General features: G+C 38.0%; 3 protein-coding genes across 11 annotated transcripts; 2 read left to right on the top strand and 1 right to left on the bottom strand.

Moving 5' to 3' along the window:
- Positions 1-61: 61 nt before the first annotated feature.
- Positions 62-829, top strand: LOC136344934 (chromobox protein homolog 1-like). The gene is made up of 3 exons (XM_066292844.1): positions 62-236; positions 292-495; positions 553-829. Exons 1-3 carry the CDS (start codon positions 62-64, stop codon positions 714-716), a joined length of 543 nt encoding a protein of 180 aa, XP_066148941.1. The 3' UTR covers positions 717-829.
- A 2,481-nt stretch (positions 830-3,310) lies between these two features.
- LOC136344928 (homeobox protein PKNOX2-like) lies at positions 3,311-16,261 on the top strand. 2 transcript variants are annotated; one of them, XR_010733058.1, is made up of 10 exons: positions 3,311-3,669; positions 9,983-10,168; positions 10,221-10,392; positions 10,451-10,598; positions 10,660-10,784; positions 10,840-11,041; positions 11,094-11,290; positions 11,374-11,629; positions 11,712-15,875; positions 15,929-16,261. XR_010733058.1 is itself a non-coding variant. In XM_066292832.1 (9 exons), exons 2-9 carry the CDS (start codon positions 10,026-10,028, stop codon positions 11,879-11,881), a joined length of 1,413 nt encoding a protein of 470 aa, XP_066148929.1. In that variant the 5' UTR covers positions 3,311-3,669; positions 9,983-10,025; the 3' UTR covers positions 11,882-16,261. The 2 variants fall into 2 exon arrangements, 1 of the variants encoding a protein (XP_066148929.1); XM_066292832.1 differs by having other exon boundaries at positions 11,712-16,261.
- A 755-nt stretch (positions 16,262-17,016) lies between these two features.
- LOC136344927 (uncharacterized) lies at positions 17,017-19,903 on the bottom strand. 8 transcript variants are annotated; one of them, XM_066292828.1, is made up of 7 exons: positions 19,568-19,903; positions 19,116-19,482; positions 18,836-19,063; positions 18,675-18,775; positions 18,414-18,612; positions 18,188-18,373; positions 17,017-18,015 (listed from the first exon to the last, which is right to left on the bottom strand). In XM_066292828.1, exons 1-7 carry the CDS (start codon positions 19,712-19,714, stop codon positions 17,822-17,824), a joined length of 1,422 nt encoding a protein of 473 aa, XP_066148925.1. In that variant the 5' UTR covers positions 19,715-19,903; the 3' UTR covers positions 17,017-17,821. The 8 variants fall into 8 exon arrangements, with proteins under 8 accessions (XP_066148925.1, XP_066148920.1, XP_066148928.1 ...); XM_066292823.1 differs by having other exon boundaries at positions 18,675-18,790; XM_066292831.1 differs by having other exon boundaries at positions 19,583-19,902.
- Positions 19,904-20,114: the final 211 nt, after the last annotated feature.

Here is a 20,114-nt window from a genome sequence, read left to right on the forward strand (position 1 = left end):
TTACAACAATAAAAAAAACTTGAGTTCACAAACTTCAATCAATAGTCTAAAAAGCTTAAACATGAGTAAAGCAAACAGCCCAGTGCCGCCTCCGGCAGATCCTCCACTCCCTGAGGAATATGTAGTGGAAAAAATCATTGACAGTCGAGTTAATGATCGGGGAGTTAAAGAATACTTTCTCAAGTGGATTGGCTATGAAGATAAAGATAATACTTGGGAGCCTGAAGAGAATTTAGGTGAAAATTAATCCCAGAAGGACCATAACAATAGTCTTACAGTTTTGGGTTACAGATTGTCCAGGCCTAATAGCAGCCTTTGAAGCAGAGAGGACCAGAAAAAAGGAAGCTGAGGCAAAGAAACGCAAAGTCAGCATCAATGGGCAAGAAAAAGAATCAATCAGCAAACCCAAGCAGAGAAAAATAGATGAGAAGAAATGTTTAGGTTTTGACAGAGGTCTTGAACCAGACACAATTATTGGAGCCACTGATAGTCCAGGTATAATTACAGTTTTAACCATAAGAGAACTGTTTTAGGCAGTAATATTTCTTTAAGGTCAACTGATGTTTTTGATGAAGTGGCATGGCACAGATGAAGCCGATTTAGTCCCAGCAAAGCAGGCCAACATTAAATGCCCCCAAGTTGTGATCAAGTTCTATGAAGGCCGCCTGAGATGGCATCCACCAGCCCAGGCCACTGGTGAAAACAAAGAGAACTAAGTGGCATTTATTTCTTGCTATTTTTGTCATGTATTTGTATTCTTGTTAATTTTAGTTTTATGCAATATGCAATACATTAACTCATAAAAAAAAAATTATCTCCGAACAGTCAACTTTTTGTTATTTTTCAGACTGTCATTTAGTTTACTATTGTGATTAGCGATTTTCATTGATACACATACCACAAGTAAAGTCTAGGAATTGAACTGAAGTTGCATCATAGATCTGCTGTTCTCGCTAACGTATATTTACCAGATTAAAGGAAAAAACAATATCAAAGATATGCCGCGGGTCGGTAAAATACTAGTTTAAAATGCCAGAAATTTTTTCTGTGACATCTGCTATTTGTTATTTTATTAAAACCATATTTAAAAGGGGAACTAAATCTCCTTTTACTTAAGTATTTTAGTAAATAAAAAATGCAGATTGACCCCTTTTATCTGTAGCTGCAATGCATGTAGTGAGTACTTACTCAAGTATTTAAATATTTTTGTGTTAATCATTATTCCTATTTCTGACAAGAAAGCTTAAAGCTGGGGCATTCCAGGGTTTCGTACGTATAACTGTTGATGTTCAACATAATATAATATGGCACGTGTGTCTTACGCAAACTGAAGCATTCGTTCTTGTATCACGAAGAAAACCAACTTCAGGTGCGAGAGTAATAGAAGCAGAATTACTGACTTCTAGGTAAAGATGGAGTCCGCCAAAATCTTTCAGCCAGGAACAGAGTTACATCATCTACCAAAAAATTCAATGCAAGAGCACCAATGTGTAAAGCGTTGGAACTTTAGTTGTAAACTACCCTAGCAGATATGTGCTCTACGGGAATAAAAGTCCGCTAAAACTTGGCCTCCCATTAGGAAGCAATAATTCAGGAAATTTGCTTGAGAGATGATTCAACCAAAGAAAAGTATTGCAATTACATTTAATACTATGTATGATGAAGCGCGAGGATTATTCCTATTTATAGTGTATAAAATTAAATCACAGGGCATTTTAAGGAAATAAGCATGCAACAATCCTGGCCATAAATCATCCCATAGGCGATCACCATTTTAAAGTTTTAAATGAACATCGACCAGATTAAACATTTTTTAAATGTGCAAAAGAAGAGTGGAGACAGGTACATCGTTTTAATCGTTGACTGTAGAGAAGACTACCGTAAATACCAGTTTGATTGTCGAATCAGGGCGAAAAGTGGGGATTACCACGATTTTATAAATTCGTAAAATGTTGAGAATATCTGAAAGAATCTTCCAAATTTGGAAAAACTGTCTATTGTTAGATGCCGCTACCAATTTGTCAACCCATAAAAGCTAGAGGTAACTTGTGCGTAGTATCAATGTTACGGTCACACAGATGTCCAGTTTCTCATGGACGTTTGCCGGAATTTTGCCTTTTGTAACTTGTCTTACTGCAAACGCAACTTCTGGGCAGAACCACTTCAGTTTTTGAATTTTACCTTAGTTCACGCTCAGGTCACTCTTTCGAGTGTCTAAGTGTGAATCGGTGGCATTTTCCGGATCCTGGTTTGAAGGGCCCCCGCCCACAGGGGGCTCCTCTGTCTTCCTAGATGTTTCTTTCTTCATCGGCAGCCTCTCTTACGGGTTGTCGGTCAGAAATAATGGATTTAAAAAACCAGAAGGGCTATCTTGCTCTTTTCTTCACTATTCCAGGAAAAGGATGTCTTGCTAGTTGGGGTGGTGCTACCCCCTCCCATCACGAGTGACGACGCCACCCCAAAAAGTCAATACTTCGACTATGTATTCGCAATCAAATGGGATCAAGTAACGGGTGACCATAAAAAAAAATCTTATAGTACATATGCACGTAGAGCGATCAGTAAGCAATTATTTGCTATTTACCGTCAAACATAAGCCGAACAGGTAACAGATGAATTTATACAAGACATGCTTTTGATATTTTAACGCCGTCTTGTGGAATTTTTGTTACGTATTTCCTGCCGATCGTTACAAAGAAAGTTGGAGGGAAGGTATCTGTTATTAAATAGGTTATGTGTCAGCATTACACCTAGGTGGCGGCACTCCTTGGATGAAAACTCGTCAGAGCACTGTCCTATCAGGGGGCGGAGCTTGCAGAAGGAAGATGTTTTGAGTTCCTTTTATTTTTCTAATAAACTTTAAAAAGTCTAGGTGGCTCAGTTAAATGCCGCAATGACAAAGGAAAGTTCTCATATTTCTTTTAATCAGAAAATTAAGTAATCCAAACTCATACAGGAAAATACTAAAAATCCAGAGTAGAAAACGGGAGAGCACGGAACAAAAAGAAGTGAGCTAACAAAGCGCATGTCTCTTTTTTTCCTCCGAGGATGGATAATTTTTCAGGCCATAACCGACCTTTAAAACCCAAAGAATTAATTTTAAATGACGGTATTAACGTTAAATAACAAAAAGCAATGCAGGTGAAATTAAATTTCAACCGCTAGAATTTGAAATACAGTGGTTTATTAAAACGTTGGGCGTGTTTTACTGCTTTTAATCATTGACGTGAGTGCGTGAAGCCCGATGAATAATATGCTGCGAGGAGAAAAGAGACAAGGATACAGCCTTAGGTCTGAGCTAAGGAATTAAAGGCGTAGCCATTTTGATTTTGACGAATATTGACATACGTCTAGTAGTCTAGACAGAAAGTCATTTGTTACAGTTGAGGTGACATGTAAACACGAGAAAAATCGGGGAAAAATACGGAAGTAGCATGTTTTAATAATTACGCGCTTTTATTTTCGGTCTTTTTTCGTTTTTACGTAAATTTACGACGCCGTTTCACGTGGAAGCCCATAAAGTGGTTGTTTTTGTTTGGCTTTATCGGCTATAACCTTGCAAATAGGCGATCGTCGATTATTTTGGGCCCGGTTTTTTCAAATGTTTTTCCGTGACAGAAAAGTGGGCCCAGCTCCCATCAGAGGATTCTCCCTGGATTCCCGAATAATGTAAGTATCGAAAACTGCCAAATTCCAGAACTTTGCCAGCCTCTAACGTGTTGAACTACATGCGTACATTTGTGGATAATGATTTTCTCCATTCATTAACACTTGTGTCATAGTAAATACTCGTAAATTGATATGCCCTTCGGTGTTTTTTCAATTCGTTAACACTCAAGATGTTTTGTGTGAATTTACGTTTTGTAAATATTTGGTGTGCAATATATCCTACGTGATGGTTTAAGTAAAAAGTAGTTAGTGTGAAAACTCTAATTGGAACTGGAAATAGAATTAGAAATCACATTTTAAAAGTGTTAAATGTTATGGTTTTGGTTAGGTTACCTTATCATGACACAAACTTGCACATTTGCTCACATAAAGTATACTGAAAATTGAAAGAAGAAATAGGTAAATTTTGCGTATTTAAAGCCTAGTCCACCCAGTATATTGGCTGTTTAAAATATTAGGCTTGTTACCATAAACATGTTGTTCCTGAAAAGTGGTTTCCCTGGTCAGAAATGTTCAATTATCTGGACACTCAAAGAGAAATTTTCACAAACTTTTTTTCTGGGACCTCAAAAGAAAGTAAACATAACAAACTGAGTCATGACCACAAAGCTAAAGAACGCGTTTGTTAGGAAAAGTAAATGTATAATACAGTCCAATGAAAGATATACTGTAAAAGGAATCATTATAGTATAGTCATATGTAATATAGCATGTGTGTGTTTGAAATCTTTAACACACGCCTGTGTTATCGTTGTTTTTTGCAACTAATACCTCTGTATATTTTCCTGTTGTTTTTGAAAAACATACTAAGTTATTTTATGTATCGGTTGACACCCTATATATCATAAAGTTACTGGGTGAATAATGTTCAAATTCAAAATGATGTTTCAGCTTGAGTTCTTCTAAATGCCACAATGACGTTAAGACGGCGAGTTGACGTGCTCTTGAGTTTAATTTGAGGATTACTTGAACTTGTCAAAATTAATGCCAAGAAGGGTGACAAGTATTAGCTCCGGGTGAAGATCAGAACTTTTGAAGCTAGATTAAACTCAGCTATCAGTGTTGAAAATAATTGGTTCAGCAAACATGAAGCGATTTTCCAGATATTTTCAGAAAGTAAAAGAGTATCTTCTTTTGTCACCATGTTGAATCTTAATATCCACTTGCCAATTTGGGCTTTGTTCAATTTCATTTATTAGGTTTTTTCAAAAAATTACTTGGATTACTCTTACTTACCTAAGTAATTGTTGGTAACCTTGGATTACTTGGCCCCATATATTTGAAAGTCTGAAGGAAATAAAAGAAAAGAATAATTCAGCTTTCCCTTGTTCTTTGAGTCAGCCTAATTAATTTTATAAAAAAGCCTTAAATAAACGAAGTTCTCTTCTCTTAAAGCAGTATACATGTTAAAAATGTTTTGTAAAAAACTCTAATTTGGATTTAAATTTTTAGAAAAATTAAAAAAATTAAGCCTTGCCTGAAAACATCTAATACCTTATAGGCACCCTACGGGTTTCCCAATTTAAAGTAAATTTCAAATTGCGCATATTAGACTTGATTTAATCGACTCTGTATATCTTATGGTTTAGAAGATTCCTATAGATTCCCGCGAATTTGTAGCACTCTATATGAATGTATTGTTATCTAACGATTTTTGCTACGTTTCTGGACAAGATAATACAGGTCTGTATGTATGTAAGGGGTTGTAACTTTATATTTATGCGAACTTGAAATAACTACTATTCTGATTGTGTTAAGTACACTTCGTGAGATAATTCCTATGGATCTTTTGTCTATGCTATATCCTCCATATATTCTCATTTGTCTGGATTCTCCTGGATGGACTTTTTTGGCAGAAAATTACTAAATTCGGCGTATCTCGGTGAACGTCTTTTTTGCCAAGCTGTATTCAATTAATTGCCTCTAAAACTTGCCATACTAAAATTACATTTTGAATTCTGTACAAACATCAGAGAAAGCATTACACCTGCTTTCGGTCGGAGTTCTATTGCCCCGGATTAAAGCCCAGTATTCTACGCATTTATAAAAAGTCCTTGAAAATCCACCCCTGAGATTAGATTTTCTGCTTGTGGCAACTCGTTAAATTTTAGTAAAAAGGACCGAGGGCCAAGAAACTGCCTTCTCATCACAATTTCCAATTCCGGGAACCTAGAATAAATAACTTGGCTACACGATCTTGGAAACTCTAGCTTTGTGGAATGGCGCTCTGGGTATTTCCCGCAGCTCCAATATATAATTGCAAAAACGCCTTTTATCTTATCAGTAGTTTTGTGTTTAAGTCTCCCATGTAAGAACGTTCCATCTTCTTGTGAAAAAGCCGGAAACCCTTTTTCTCCGTTCGTTGAGCGAGGCGTCGCGGTGGCTGCGTTTCCGGAACGACGCCGACGCCGCTGCATCGTCCCGCTGCATCCAGAAAATCTTGCAAATCCTGGATAACTGGGGAAATATACTTACTTTACATTTTAAGAGGATTTCGCCTTAATGTTTCACATACATGTGGGTGTGCATTTATGCACCTGAATTTCGTTTTTTTTCCCAGGCACTAGCGCATAAGAGTGAAGGAGAATTTTATAGTTGGCGATCTCCTTTGAATGTGTGAAACTCATACATAGACACGAGAGAGAAAGAGAGAGATAGGGAAGCGAGGAAATTATGACATTTTAATGCAGAGTTCGTACGCGAGTCGTACGTCTCTCACGGGGGTATATTCAAATGATCGCTGCTAAGTAGCTATAAAGATTGCAGACGCGTACTCTTGGGCTGTGATATAAAGAAAACAGACATGTTTATACATAATGGGCAGAGGCGTAGAGCTAGTGAGGTTTCGTCACTTTTAAGGGCACCCTCACAGCTGGCAAAGGGACAATTTTCGCATCGAAGTTCAGGGAAAGCGTGCGAAAAATGAATCGATGATAATTAATTCATCGAATGTTGTTCTACATTGTCTACAGTTTTACCAGAGTGTCATGTGACATGTCGTAAAAAGATTATTTGAAGTAATAAAAGAGGGAGACGTGACTTTAGCCAGTATGTCCGATTTCGACGTCTATTGAAAAATCGAATTTTCCAAGTTTTTAATTTGCGAATCAGAATTGTCTGATTGCACAAAATACGCCGCTCCCGAAAACTCCCCAGCACAGTTATTTACTGCGTCTATTTTAATAATCGCAGGATTGACACTAAAAAGAGTCATTTGGATGCAATTCGTCTCTCAAATTTCCGACCGCTGAACAGTTGGTTGTTTCCCTCTTTTGAATCAGCAGTCCCTTGTCTTTTTAACATTCGATATCCGTAAGCCCAAATTTGTTCCGCGCACCAAGGGCGGATGCAAAGGTTTATTATTGAAAGGGGTTTCAATATTAAAATCGTCGTCCTTTTCCTGAGGTATTATCCCAACAACGACTTAGATCTCTACCAGATTTAGGCAAATATTCTGGAATATTGCAGGTAAAAATTCACTTCCAAGCGACCCCGTCGTGCTCTTATAATGGGTGATTTCACCATTCATGCGTTAGTTAGAGTTTTTTTTAGTTCACCCGTTAGCACTGACCCCTGTTGTTTGCTCTTTCAACCATAATTTATTTGTCTAACACTTTTATGGCCCCGTCTTGTGTATCTTCGCTTAATTTTTCGTGTATAAACATTTTAAATTCACTTAGAAGTATAATGCAATAAAATTTATTGAGTTTCGAGATTAAGGGGCTCAAGGGATCGTAAAACCAATATCTCAGAGTGTAAGTTTAGTCATTGCCGTATGAGTAGGGACGGGGGGTTTCGGGAAAAATCATGCACATGCAAACTATTTCCATTTATATTCTCCCTCAGATTAGGTGAAAATATCCATTGGATGGAATAAAAAGAAAAAAAATGCGGGGAAGAACTTTGCGGGTTTTTGGGAATGACGAGTAGGTGCCCAGAAGCAAGCCATATGGACGGCTCCGCCCCTGACTTCCAATGGAGTCCCTCACTATTCGTTCAAATATAATTTAGTAGGAAGCTAATTTCGGTAACTAACGGAGTAATTTAGATTAGATAAAAAGCGTTATTTTATCCTACACCGGGATCTGTTTTATCGGATTAGGAGAACGCTACCTAGCTTTATAATTACTTAATTGGTCATATAACTCGGCCCCAATGAACCCAGTAAAAAACGTTAAATATGGCTAATTTATTGGTGGTGCGGTGGGACGAGGATGCACCGAAAAGTTGACTTCGCTAATGGATTTGTTTCCCTACGCTCACACGTCGATGGGTGAAGGTCCTGGTACTCCCCAAATGTACAAAACAGTAACGCTATTCTCCAAATTAATCAAATTAAAAGAGCTCTCGTGCCATTTTAGATAACAACGGCTCCACTGAACTCTTCATAAACCCTTCAAAAAAGCGGGCCGGGGAAACAAAAAGGACGTCCTTACGAGACGTCTTTCGAGTCAGAAAAGGACGAGTCGAGGGTGATTACGGCCAAGTGTCACCCCGGGAGAGATTCCGGAGTGCAATAATTGCGAGATCCTCCTCACCCCGCTTCCATGGCTCGGATGAATTAAACATGCCAGAGTGCAGAGGAACATGGGCGGGTGGATTAGGTGCCTTTTTCAGGCGCCGAAAGACTAGTTTCTGGATAATTTCAAACATGGAATATCTCTCTATAAGTGGCCTAGAGTCAATTGATTAAACGAATTAAATCACTCTGTACACTATTTTGACTGAAATTCCGACCTCATGCCAGCAAAATGCGCCATTTATCAGGGCGCCTGGAAGACATATTTCGATATTTCTTAGCTACTTGAGAGAGGGAATTAATTTTTTTGTTAACGGTAGTTGGTCGCAAAATTTCATCCGTCAATTTCATTGGACGAAGAGTGTTCGTTCTCGCTCTTACACGTATTCTTATCGAATCGGGCCCCTGACGTGGCGCTGTTTTGGAAGGGTTTGAATTCTTTGTTGACTTGAACATTTTGTAGTCTAAATTCCTCAAGCGTTTTTCATGTTAAATAACAGAAAAATGTCGCGAAAAATATATTAGTTCGCTCTAGGACCTTGTGCATTCAAGCCAAAAAATGCCGTTTAGTGAGGCTCGTCAAAATAGTCCTGGAAAATGGGTCGAACTTTCTCAGAATTGGAGAAAAACTGAAACTTGATTGTCCCTGAAAAAATCCTGTTAGATAGGTAAATATACGCTATTAGATTTAATTATCGTTTGCTCTACGTTCTCTCTCTTTTTCCACTGGCCACGGTCCTGTCCGCAATTTCCATCTTTCAGTCCATCGAGACCATTCAGCGTGGAGTTGCAACGTTCATGTTTTTTCCACTCCCTTTCGTCCCTGCTTTTATAATTTCCAATCGAAATTTTCCTGGTGGACCCGCGTGTTTTTTATCTTTACGAAGGGAAGATTTATTTAAGACTTTCGCTGCGTTTGCATCATGCAATAGAACTTTTTTTCGTCCGACTAAAGGCGTTATTTACAAATTCAAATCAGCTTTTATTTTCCCAGAATTAGGCAAGAATCCGTTTTAGCGCAAACAGGCAATTATAATATCGTTAGGGTGGAAATCCACTAGCCAAATTCGCTGAATTTAATTTAAAGAAGCTTCCCTTAACGGGCCCCAGCATTAAATTATAGCGCTTTAGCCTCTTTTGCGCTGTCTAGTAATGACTTTAATTGCCTTTATAGAATACTTAGGTTTTTTTAATTTTCTTGCAACTTACATTTTCCTCAATTTCACAAATATTTAGAGCAACCTTTGGCCCGGGCTTTTTTTTAATACCCAAGGGACTACCGAGGAAACTCCTTTCTTACACCCCATTCGAGTTTCTGATTAAAATATTCGATGTTCAAGGGAAAACGGCTCAAGCACATCGGCCGAACAATCATATTATCATTAAGAACCGATTCAGGATTAAATTAGTTAAATTAAACTGAACGATGAATTTTAATGGGTTGGGAAAAATCCGAAAAAAGAGGTTCCTTCATATTTTTGTTTTTACATTACATTAGCTGGCCCGAGCCCCACATTGTTTATGACACACTTAATTGTGGAAAACAAGTTTTCCTCAATGCAATACAAAATAAGAAAAAAAAAACGAGATACAAAATTGTTATTTTTTTATAATTGTCTAGAAAACGGAAATTCTCCATACGGGTCAAATATCGAGTAAAGCTACGAAATAACGTTGCACATACCGTGGGTGCATGGCCAGAGATGCATAGCATAACATAATTCGAGTGTTCTTGACGTTGCCAAGCTATCAAACTTTTTCCCTTGTATATTTGGAGTTTTTTCTGTGCTTCTAGGTAAGCTCCACTTCCAAATTCCTAGGCAATCAGCGCCGGCACGATGCTAAGCGTACCGGCGCCCGCTGTTCCAGTACCCCCCTTGGGCGATCCAGTAACACACCCCGCCGCGGTGCCTCAAGCGGGATTCTCCCCTCCTGACACAGATCAGGGCCAGTTTGAGGCCGACAAAAGGGCCGTATACAAGTAATTTTTAAACATATTTTTTTTATAGGAGACTAATCGAAAATTCTTTTAGGCATCCATTGTTCCCACTCTTAGCACTCCTCTTCGAACGATGCGAATTGGCTACGCAATCTTCAGAGCCTCAATCTAGTGACGCCTTTAATATGGACATACAGGCGTTCGTTCAGCATCAGGAGAGGGATAGGAAACCTTTTTTAGCCAATGAACCAGAAATTGATGGACTGGTAAGCGAAAATGTTTTCTCCAAGTAACGTGTTATTATATAGATAACTTATATTTCAGATGATAAAAGCCATACAAGTGTTACGGATACACCTCTTAGAATTAGAAAAAGTCCAGGAACTATGTAAAGACTTCTGCAACAGATACATCACATGCCTGAAAGGCAAAATGCAGTCCGAAAACCTACTTAGATCTGATTATCCGCAAGGTATCAGCAGTTAATACACGCACACGAAGAAATATTCACCCTTACCCGCTTCTTTTTTTAGATATGCTAGGAAATAGCATTTTAACTGGCATAGAATCGAACAACAACAGCATGATGTCCCACGGCAACTCGGAAAGCGGCTCGGCCTCAAATAGCCCCGTGCAATATTCAATTAGTCCTCATGCGGTGAGTAATAATATATGGGTGAACGTTGGCGTTGATCGTCTATTTCATTTATCAGGGCATGTTGGCTCAGCAACCGCCCCCTTTAGATAGGCCGCCGGGAACTCCATTGGAAAATCCTCAATATGCGATGCCTCATTACGGAGGTCCGACGCCCCCTTTACAGCAGCAACAGCCTCAAATGCCGGCGCAGCCGTCTCCGGTACCTCCAGTTGCTGAAAGTCTAGTCGTTCACGGATCTACACCTTTATCGCAAATTGGTATGTTGCCTTTTATCTGCATAGTCCATTGTGAATTGGAAATCTGTTTTAGGCGCCCATTTATGTCAACCCGTAGGGGCTCCCCCTTCGGACAGCTCAGGACCGTTGTCTCCCGCCCCCACTACCCCTGGGGGCAGCAACGACGACTGCGACAGTGATTTTTCGCGAGGCGGAAAAAAACAGAAACGTGGGGTCCTGCCAAAACACGCCACCAGTGTAATGCGATCGTGGCTTTTTCAGCATTTGGTAGTAAGTTAAATCACTGCGAATCGCGCAAAGAAACAGAATTTTTAAGTGCCACACGTCAAATATATATGAACGTTATTTTACAGCATCCGTATCCTACTGAAGACGAAAAACGGCACATCGCCGCTCAAACCAATCTGACGTTGCTTCAAGTGAACAATTGGTTCATCAACGCCCGTAGACGCATCCTGCAGCCTATGCTAGACGCAAGCACCCCCGCGGGTCAGGAAAGCGGACAGGCGAACTCTCCCGGCGGCGCCAGTAAAAAGAAGAAAAGCCAGAACAACAACCGAAGGTTTTGGCCCCAAGAATTCGGAAATATGCAGGCGAACTTGGAAAGCGGTAAATGTTTCTTTCAGATTGAGATTAAATTAATAAGGGCAATCTGTTACTATTGTTAAAAATGTTTTTGGTGTATGTTTAGGGATGCTGTCAAGTTCCGAAGACGAAGGAGATTCTTACAGTAGCGACGAGGAGGGCGGAGGTTTGATTATAGACGCGCCTCAAAATGCCGGAGAGGTAACCCAAAATGGTCATCAACCGGACAGTTTGACTGTTTTCGGCAACGGAGAACCGGAAGCTGCCAGGCAATAAATGATTCTATCAAACACCGTGTTATGTTCCTTTTTGGTGAGTCTGCTTACTTTCCATTCGGTCAGTTGTTATGGTCGAAATGTGCAGATAAAAGTGCAGCCTATTCGTTTGAATTCGTTTTGCTCGTTTGAGCGAATAGATTCAAGCGAGTGTTACGCTCATCAGGCTGAATCTATTCGAACTTTTCCAGTTTTCTCTGTGTTACTAAGGCGTGATATCATTTTTTTGTATTCGTCGATGATTTTTTGAACGGCAGCTCAAAAGTCTGAAAAGTAAAGTGTTGTGAGTGACGTAATAAGTAAAAAACCTTACGCTATAAATCATAAGAATTTCCATGTCATAACTTTTTCAGTTTCTGATACTATTTTTAGCGCAATTTTTACACGAAAAGAAGCCAAAAACACCATGGCAACTTTCATTTTGATTCGTTTGATTGATTATTATAACTTCGAGAACGCCACCACTGTACGTTTTTCTCCAAGAAATAAACGCCTGAGCACTCCTTCGAGGTAGGTGCAAAATTCAGTTCTTTTACAGCCAAAACATACATCTTATGATCTCAAATTTAAACGTCCCTATTTGTTTCGTCTTCATCACTTTATTGTAATTTCAATTATAAACGGAGCTGCCTTTCAATTCTTTTTGTGTTCGCTTGAAACATGTATACGTAATATATACCTCAATAGTACCATGGGGTGCGGATTTGGACAAAAACTAAAGCGAAATTCAACCCGCATATTTCCAGTATTTTTTGCGTTATCGTTAATATCACGCATAAGTTAAGTGAATCAAAATATGCGTTTCTTTATTCCAAGTAACCAAAAACTGTACTTGTCCATTGTCCAAACATGCCAGCCCCGGTATAATGTTATGTTGGTCAAAGTGTATACGTTGAAATTGACATATACAAATTTAAAGAAATATATGATTGTCCGTTATTTACTTAAGCAACAACATCGAAAAATCCAAGATTAAGACTGTGTTCTTATACAGGGTGTTTGTGAATTTCGGTGCCATTATGAAATGAGTGATGGACCATCCAACAATAAAACCACATTGGTTGGTAAACTAATGTTCGCAAATTGGTGGTGAACTGTTTCCAAAAGCGCTTTATTTTCAGTGAAAATTTTATTTTTAGATTCATCAATGTAAGTCCAGATATTTTAGAGAAAAGTCCTGGGATTATTGGTGAGTTTGGAAAAAAGCTCTTTTGACGTTCCTACCATGAGTGGCCATTTGTCAGGGAAAACCTAATATTGGCAATGTTAATAGTTTGTAAGGCCCTATTGGAAATTTTATTACCAACTAAATAAGAAATGATTGAAACATCTACAATTTTTCCACTGTTAATCCAAAGTATACTTACAACATGGTTGTTTTGACGAAATGGAACAGACTATCGTTTTGTGACGATTAGAGAGATTGTTTCGCTGTAATGTCAATTTGTACCTTAAGCAGAATACGTGTAGTCTCACATGGTGTTCCAGAACAGGTTCCTGAAGCACGTAAAAAGCTAGCCCCTATTCGCTCTGCTCAATCACCTTCAAAATTACGCTCTAAACCTAATAGGGCCGCATGTTATTATGTAAAATGCGTGAAACACTCTAGTTTTTTACATATTTTACAGCAGTGAATCACATTCTATACGCTTTAGTTCTGTTATTTATCTTTTTTTTTTTGGTAATTTTTCCTTGAGGTCTGAAGACGGTGATATAAATACGACACAGAAACAGTGACGAGGAATCTAGTCCGATCCTTCAGTAAGGTGGCCATTATTAGATTTAACTGAAGAATAGTGTAGACTTCTACCGCTCCAACAACTTTTATTAGAATGTGATGATGGATTATTCCCAAATTAAAATAAAAGAAAAGTATTTCACGATCCACATGGTATAGCGCCTTCGACGAATCTCACATCACTGCCGCAGCTGCTTTTCACTCTTCCATCCGAGGTAAACCAGTTCCTGCACGAGTGAAAATACACAATGCACCGCTGTTATTCCTGGACTCTCGAAATCTGAACTGTTTCTAAGGAAAATATTAAAATTCTCCACAAAGGAAGTTATTCGTTTCTTCACGAATTTGTCTATTATTTAACACGTTGCGACACAGCACTTGCACGAAAGGAACCAACCTTAGCGCTGAGTTTCTTGGCATTGCCAAGAAGTACCGGTCATCAAAGAGTACGACGTCCGCAAATAATTTCGCAATATGAAAAAAATGTAAATTCTTGACCGATAAATTTTTGCCGTGTAACCTTTGGTTTCTCGATGTTTGTCCATTTTGAGTTCCCTGCGGGAAAGGCGTACTCAAATACTTCACCACCATGCCTTGATACTCATCGGTCGCCACCGCCCAGCTTCTCCTTGGACAGAGAACCTATATTGCAATTCCTCCTTGAAAACAATCCACCTCGATACCCCACACTGTCGGAACGCTCATTAGTTATTCTAATCTTAGAATATAGAGTTTCGTGATCGAAGATTCTTGAGAGAATCCCGTCGCTCCTCGCATAACTCTTAACGATATTTGTACGCTTAGTGCAGTGAAATAAATTAGTAGAGTGGGCTGTTACGTGTATGGGACCCATCATGGATGCCATTATTTGGTAGGACAAAATGAATGAAGTTGGGACACAATTTTTTATTTTTTTGAGGCTCACTCCACAAAGTGATGAGTCACACAAAGAAAGACTTGTCAAAACCAGTATGCTTGGAAGGGACAAATATGTTTGTACCATGAAAACACACCAGTGTGCATGAAAAAGACAGATGTACTCAATTGATTAAATAACTTTTCGTGGATAAGTTAATTTGCCTCCACCTGTGATGAGTCACTGGCTTCAGAAGACCCAATTCATTATGGCACCACAATTGAAAACACCCTGTATACCCGAAATGTTTTTCTACCTATAAAATTCTTAGAAAACAGATAATTGAATGTTAAAACACATATATAGGTAAATTTTATTTCTGAACCTTTGGAAGTAGGTATGCCCGCGCTTTAATGTTAAAAAGAGAATGCTAAAATTATGTTTTAAAATGCCTCCCTTCGAATATTCTTAAGTTGGTCTAGATGTAACTGAAACTACTTACCAGTCAAATTATTATTCTTTGTAAAGTAGGTTTAAGGTCTTTGTGAGGATGTGCCCTTGAGCTGGTGTACCCAAACCCCCTCCCCTCCCACTTATATTTATAGGAGCGTTACATATAATTTATTTATTTACCAGTGTTGAAGTATACGTTGAATAAATGTGATTTATAGATTAGTTCTTACTTACCTAATTAGTGTATACGATAAAATAGTACAAATATTTTCAAAATAGCGCTTAATATTATATACAGGCATTCCGGAGGGACATTTTGGGTAGACCGGGCCTTCGGCACTGGAAACCAGTATACTAACTGCAACTCATATACGTAAAGAAAACAGCATTACAATAAATAGTTGTTAAGGAGTAATATTACAAAGCGAACGTGAACTTTCCATCCATAGTGTTACTACGTCTAGTTGAGTATCATAATTTACCTTCATAGTAGACATTCCACAGATTTTTGTAAAGATTAGCCTTCAGTAGACTTAATAGAGATCTGTGTTTCAGCTTATTACGATTTATCTTCCAGTATACGTAAACCTATAGTGTTAAAATCCCTGTATATAGTATATTAGTATAATGTACCGCGTGTTTCAAGCACGTCACCAGCTTGCAAATAATTAATATTAATTGATAATCGACATAGGGTTTACCCTCCAATACGAAGACGTCTCTACCACTATTTTTGTTTTTTTTTTAAACGGGTTATTGCCATTTTTAATCAGTTATTGATAATTATTGTATACGTTTATTTTGCTATGTCAGTCTGTGATATACCTAATTGAAAAATGGCTCGTCTCAAGTCAGTAATAGGAGTGATTTCCAGTATACCTAGTTTTAAAGAGGGTGTTTTTTTATGCGGAAAAAACATCTTAAGCGCTTGTAAATTCGTGGTGTTAAGTAAGTTTGTAGCTTCGTGTAACTAATACGCTGAAGAATACTCATTTTTTTAGTTTCCGATCAGTTTTGCGGAACGATACCACTATAGGATACGCGCAGATTGTGGCAATTTATTATTGTAGTAGTTAAGGTCGGGTTGTCAAATGAAGATCCCAGTAAAAATTTGTTGGAGTCCGGCAATGCAAATTGCGGAATTTCTAGTTGAAGAAAAGCAATGTTTTCGTCAAAAAAAACTCCCATTGTGTGTCTCTCTGAGCGTGAAAAAGCCATCGCTGGATCATCTAAAACGAGACAAAAAAGAAATATTTTTTCTTATCGCAATATTGTTAATTGGCTACGTGTATCTTTAAGTATTATTGTATGATAATAAAACAATCTGAATAAAACGTCTGTTTTTCTTTAGGTAATACAATTACGGAAATATATTAAAAATCATATTTAAAAACTAAACATAATAACTTTTCCATAAAAAAATAACAGTGTATACAAAGTTTAATGAGAAACGACACTCTCAGAGTTCTTACAAAACAAGTACGACATAAACATTGAATATTGCCGCATTTTGACGATATAAATTTAATAAATTATTTACAAAATAAAAGCCTATAGAGGGATCTTACCTATACATTTATGACTTATTTTTAAGCCCGGGATCACTCAAGTAATCCATGTTTATAGTCCAGTTTCTGAACAAATTGGTGACGCTATCTACTTAATAAATCAACACCCATATTTTTTCAACAAATAATTATTACTACAAACAGAGATAATTTTTTTTATCTCTGCTCCTGAAACCGGAGATTCTTTGGGCGAAAAACGATAATACATTGCAGAAAGCAAACCCTGGTTAATACGAACCCACACCCACTACTACCTTAAAAATCTAAACTTAAACAACGCTAATCAAATGCCGCAAATCCATTTTTCGTGTTAAGTATGTAATCGTAAAAGTTGTCACTCGTAAAGTCTTAGAAGTATACAGGGTATTGGTGTAATCATATTACAAACTTTAAGGGTACGGCATGCGACGCAATGTGTGTAGACACGATGAGGGTATCGACTTGCGTGGATAGTTTCAAAACTTAATAAATTACTATTAAGTCCTGATAACAATATTTTATAAAAATGAGACGTTTGCAAATGGTTTTTTGTTATTTAGATTTTATCATCATCATCATTGAAAAATGCCGACCTTCAAAGTTTGTAATATAATAATAATAATATTTATACCCTATATAGCTTACTACACTCTTTTATATATTAGATAATGGTGAATTAAAAAAAAAGATCAACATAAATCATTTTGGAATAAAATGGGTGGTGGTCTCAACTCTTCTTCGTTAATTTTAATAAATAGGCATTGTATACATAATATCCATGTCATTCTAAAAGAAAACAATAACAATAAAATTCAAAATCCCTTCGAGTAAAATGCTTTCGATATTGTGGGTTGCATACCCTCGTGATCGACAATGTAACCAGAAAAAGCATTCCGTCATCATGTGAAGAATGGTCGGTTGCTATTGGCTGACACAAATGGCAGGTGCCATTTTCAAGTATTTTCGTAAACGCATAAATGATACATTTTTGTGAAGTTAAGTTACTATAAGACACACTAAACTTAAAGGGTAAGTTTTGTTTCAATTTAAAATTTTTAGCGTTTACGCAAGAGTAAGTACGGAACCTGAAGTAAGTAATGGTATTACATAAAGGAGATTTGAAAGCAAATTTGCTTACAACTTTCCATTCTTTCAAAATTAGACAAATAATAACATTTGATTTTCTAATGTGTGTCAAAGTCCGCATATCCAATCAATGTTTTCTATTCAATTACATTTTCGCGTATTCTCCTCAAATTTGACTGAAAGTTTTAAATATGAAGATTGTTACAGTATGACAAGGACGAGACTGAAAAATCAACTGTAACTGCGCATTTTTTCTCAAAATTACCGCTCGTCGATGTCCATGACTTCGGTTTTGATGGTGGTTAACACGCTCAAAGGGACGTCTTCTAAAGGGTCTTGCTCCTCCTCTTCTTCCGTGCAAGGCCGGAATTGATAAGAAGGGCTCATCGTCACCACATTTTTGAGGACGTCTTTCACATCCTGCTCTTCATCTTCTGCGTCTTTCTCGCTCGTTTCTATATTAAAGTCAACATTTAAAAATAACTAACAAAGCTAAAAAAAATTCAAATTTAATTGGAGCTTTAGATAAAATTATGACACTTTAAATAAACAATTGCCATTTCCTTTCCTATACATTCCAAAATAATAATATAAAGAGTAGCTTGTGACGAAACACAAGATTTTTACCTTCACTATTTTCCTCCACTATCTCATTCATTTCTCCTACCCCATGTTCTTGAATGCTTATCTCAGAATCCTCTTCAAGATCTCTTAAAAGTCGACTGGACATGCCGGAATCGTCAGTCGCCATATCCTCCAAAAGAGCCTCATGATCCTCCTCAAAGAGCTCCTCTTCAAGGGCTGAAATCAATTCTAAGAAAGATGAGAAATTTTGAGTAGGCACAAAACTCACCTGCTTCATATTTGGCCCTGCCTCGACCCCTACCGCCTCTACGACCCCTTATAGGGCCATGACTCTTCAAACTTTTCAGTCTTGTTAAATCGGCCAAAATCCTTCTCCTGGCATTGATAAACCAGTTTTCAACTTGGAGCAGTGACAAGTTGGTCTCCTTCATTAATTGCTGCTTTTCTACATCTGTTGGATATGGATGCTGGAAATTAATCAAAAAAAAAATCACAAAATAAGATGATTTTTTTAGAACAATCAACTTACATCTGTGTGATTAAATAGCCATCTTTTAAGGTGATTCTTTGCCTTGGTGGGTAAATGGGGCCTCTTAGTTAATATAGCTGGTTCAGTGGGTGTGGTTGTGGCTACTGAAAGAGAACCTTCAACACATTGCAGTAGAGACCTTGTTAGGATAGTGAAAGTACCTTTTTGACACAGTTGATTATGCTTTCGCAGGCTTTGCAAAGTCTTGAAGGGGACATTGCAAAAATTGCACAAATAATCCTCATCGTGGACCTTGGTTTTGTGGGTGTGCAGGGCAGGCACAGTTGAAAATTTCTTGTCACAATGATTACATGTTAATAAGCCGTGCTCATCTTTTACTATGGGCTTGTATAAGGCAGGCTCAACTGGCTTGAATCTGGGTATTCGAACTTGAATAACATGTCATTTAAAAACATGCATTTTAACTTCAAAAGAAAGTACCTTTAGGAATAGCTGCATCATAGTTTATGTTGGTAATTTCAATTTCTGCAGGATTAGGCAGAATCACCTCCTCTCTGACTGTCAACAGATCTGACAGAATAGAAGGTGGTTGTGAGTTGGCTTTCACTTCCAATTTCGGTAGCAAGGGTACAAGTTTGGGAGCCTCAGCCTCATATCTTGCAGCTTTTGGCAAATCAGAAATATCAATTTCTGATAGATTGTAAATAGTGGTCTCCGAAGGTTGATTCTCCACATACTGCCTGATTTTCTTTTCAACAAGCAAACACCTTGATTTGAAATCATAGGAGCATTTCAAGGCGTTTCTACAGCTGTTGCATATTACAGGATTGGGGATCATATCGAGAGCCTGCAAAAGTGTATTTAGTGGGTCACATTAGACTTATACCTTGGGGTGAAAAATTGGGCAAAACCTGTCAAAATATGTCACATACAGAAGGCAAACTGACCATTTCTGGGATGCATGTAGTGAGCTGGTCCCTATAGGGCATGAACCCCGTGAAACTTTCCACTGCGTTTATGTTGAAGTACTTTGACCCCCTTTGCAGCTTCGCCAGACACAAACGACAAACTTTTGTCATTTTTCCCAGGTAAAAGGGCTGATTTTGGCCGCGAAAAACCAAAAATATCTAGTTATATAATCGATAAAAATGCCACAAAGGAGCTTTTCACTGGAAAATGTGACATTTTGTTTAAATGTCAAAGTGATATATCGACATAAATGTCAAATGGCAGGACCTCGCCGATTTCTCTCATTCTCGTGTCATGTTTTGAAAAGATGGAAAGGGGGTGGCCTTATGGGAGAACGTGTAACGGAGAGAGACGAGGAGCTTATGACGTGCATAGAACGGGGCTAGTGCTGTCGAGGACTAGTTAAATGCGATCTATGCGAATTTTTCTTCGACGTGAAGTTGGGTATTATTTGAAAAAAATGGCGAACACAGAGGAAGTAAGTGTTTTCAGGATAGAGGGCTAATTCAA

This window comes from Euwallacea fornicatus, chromosome 18, assembly GCF_040115645.1.
Source record: "Euwallacea fornicatus isolate EFF26 chromosome 18, ASM4011564v1, whole genome shotgun sequence".
Lineage (NCBI taxonomy): Eukaryota > Metazoa > Arthropoda > Insecta > Coleoptera > Curculionidae > Euwallacea > Euwallacea fornicatus.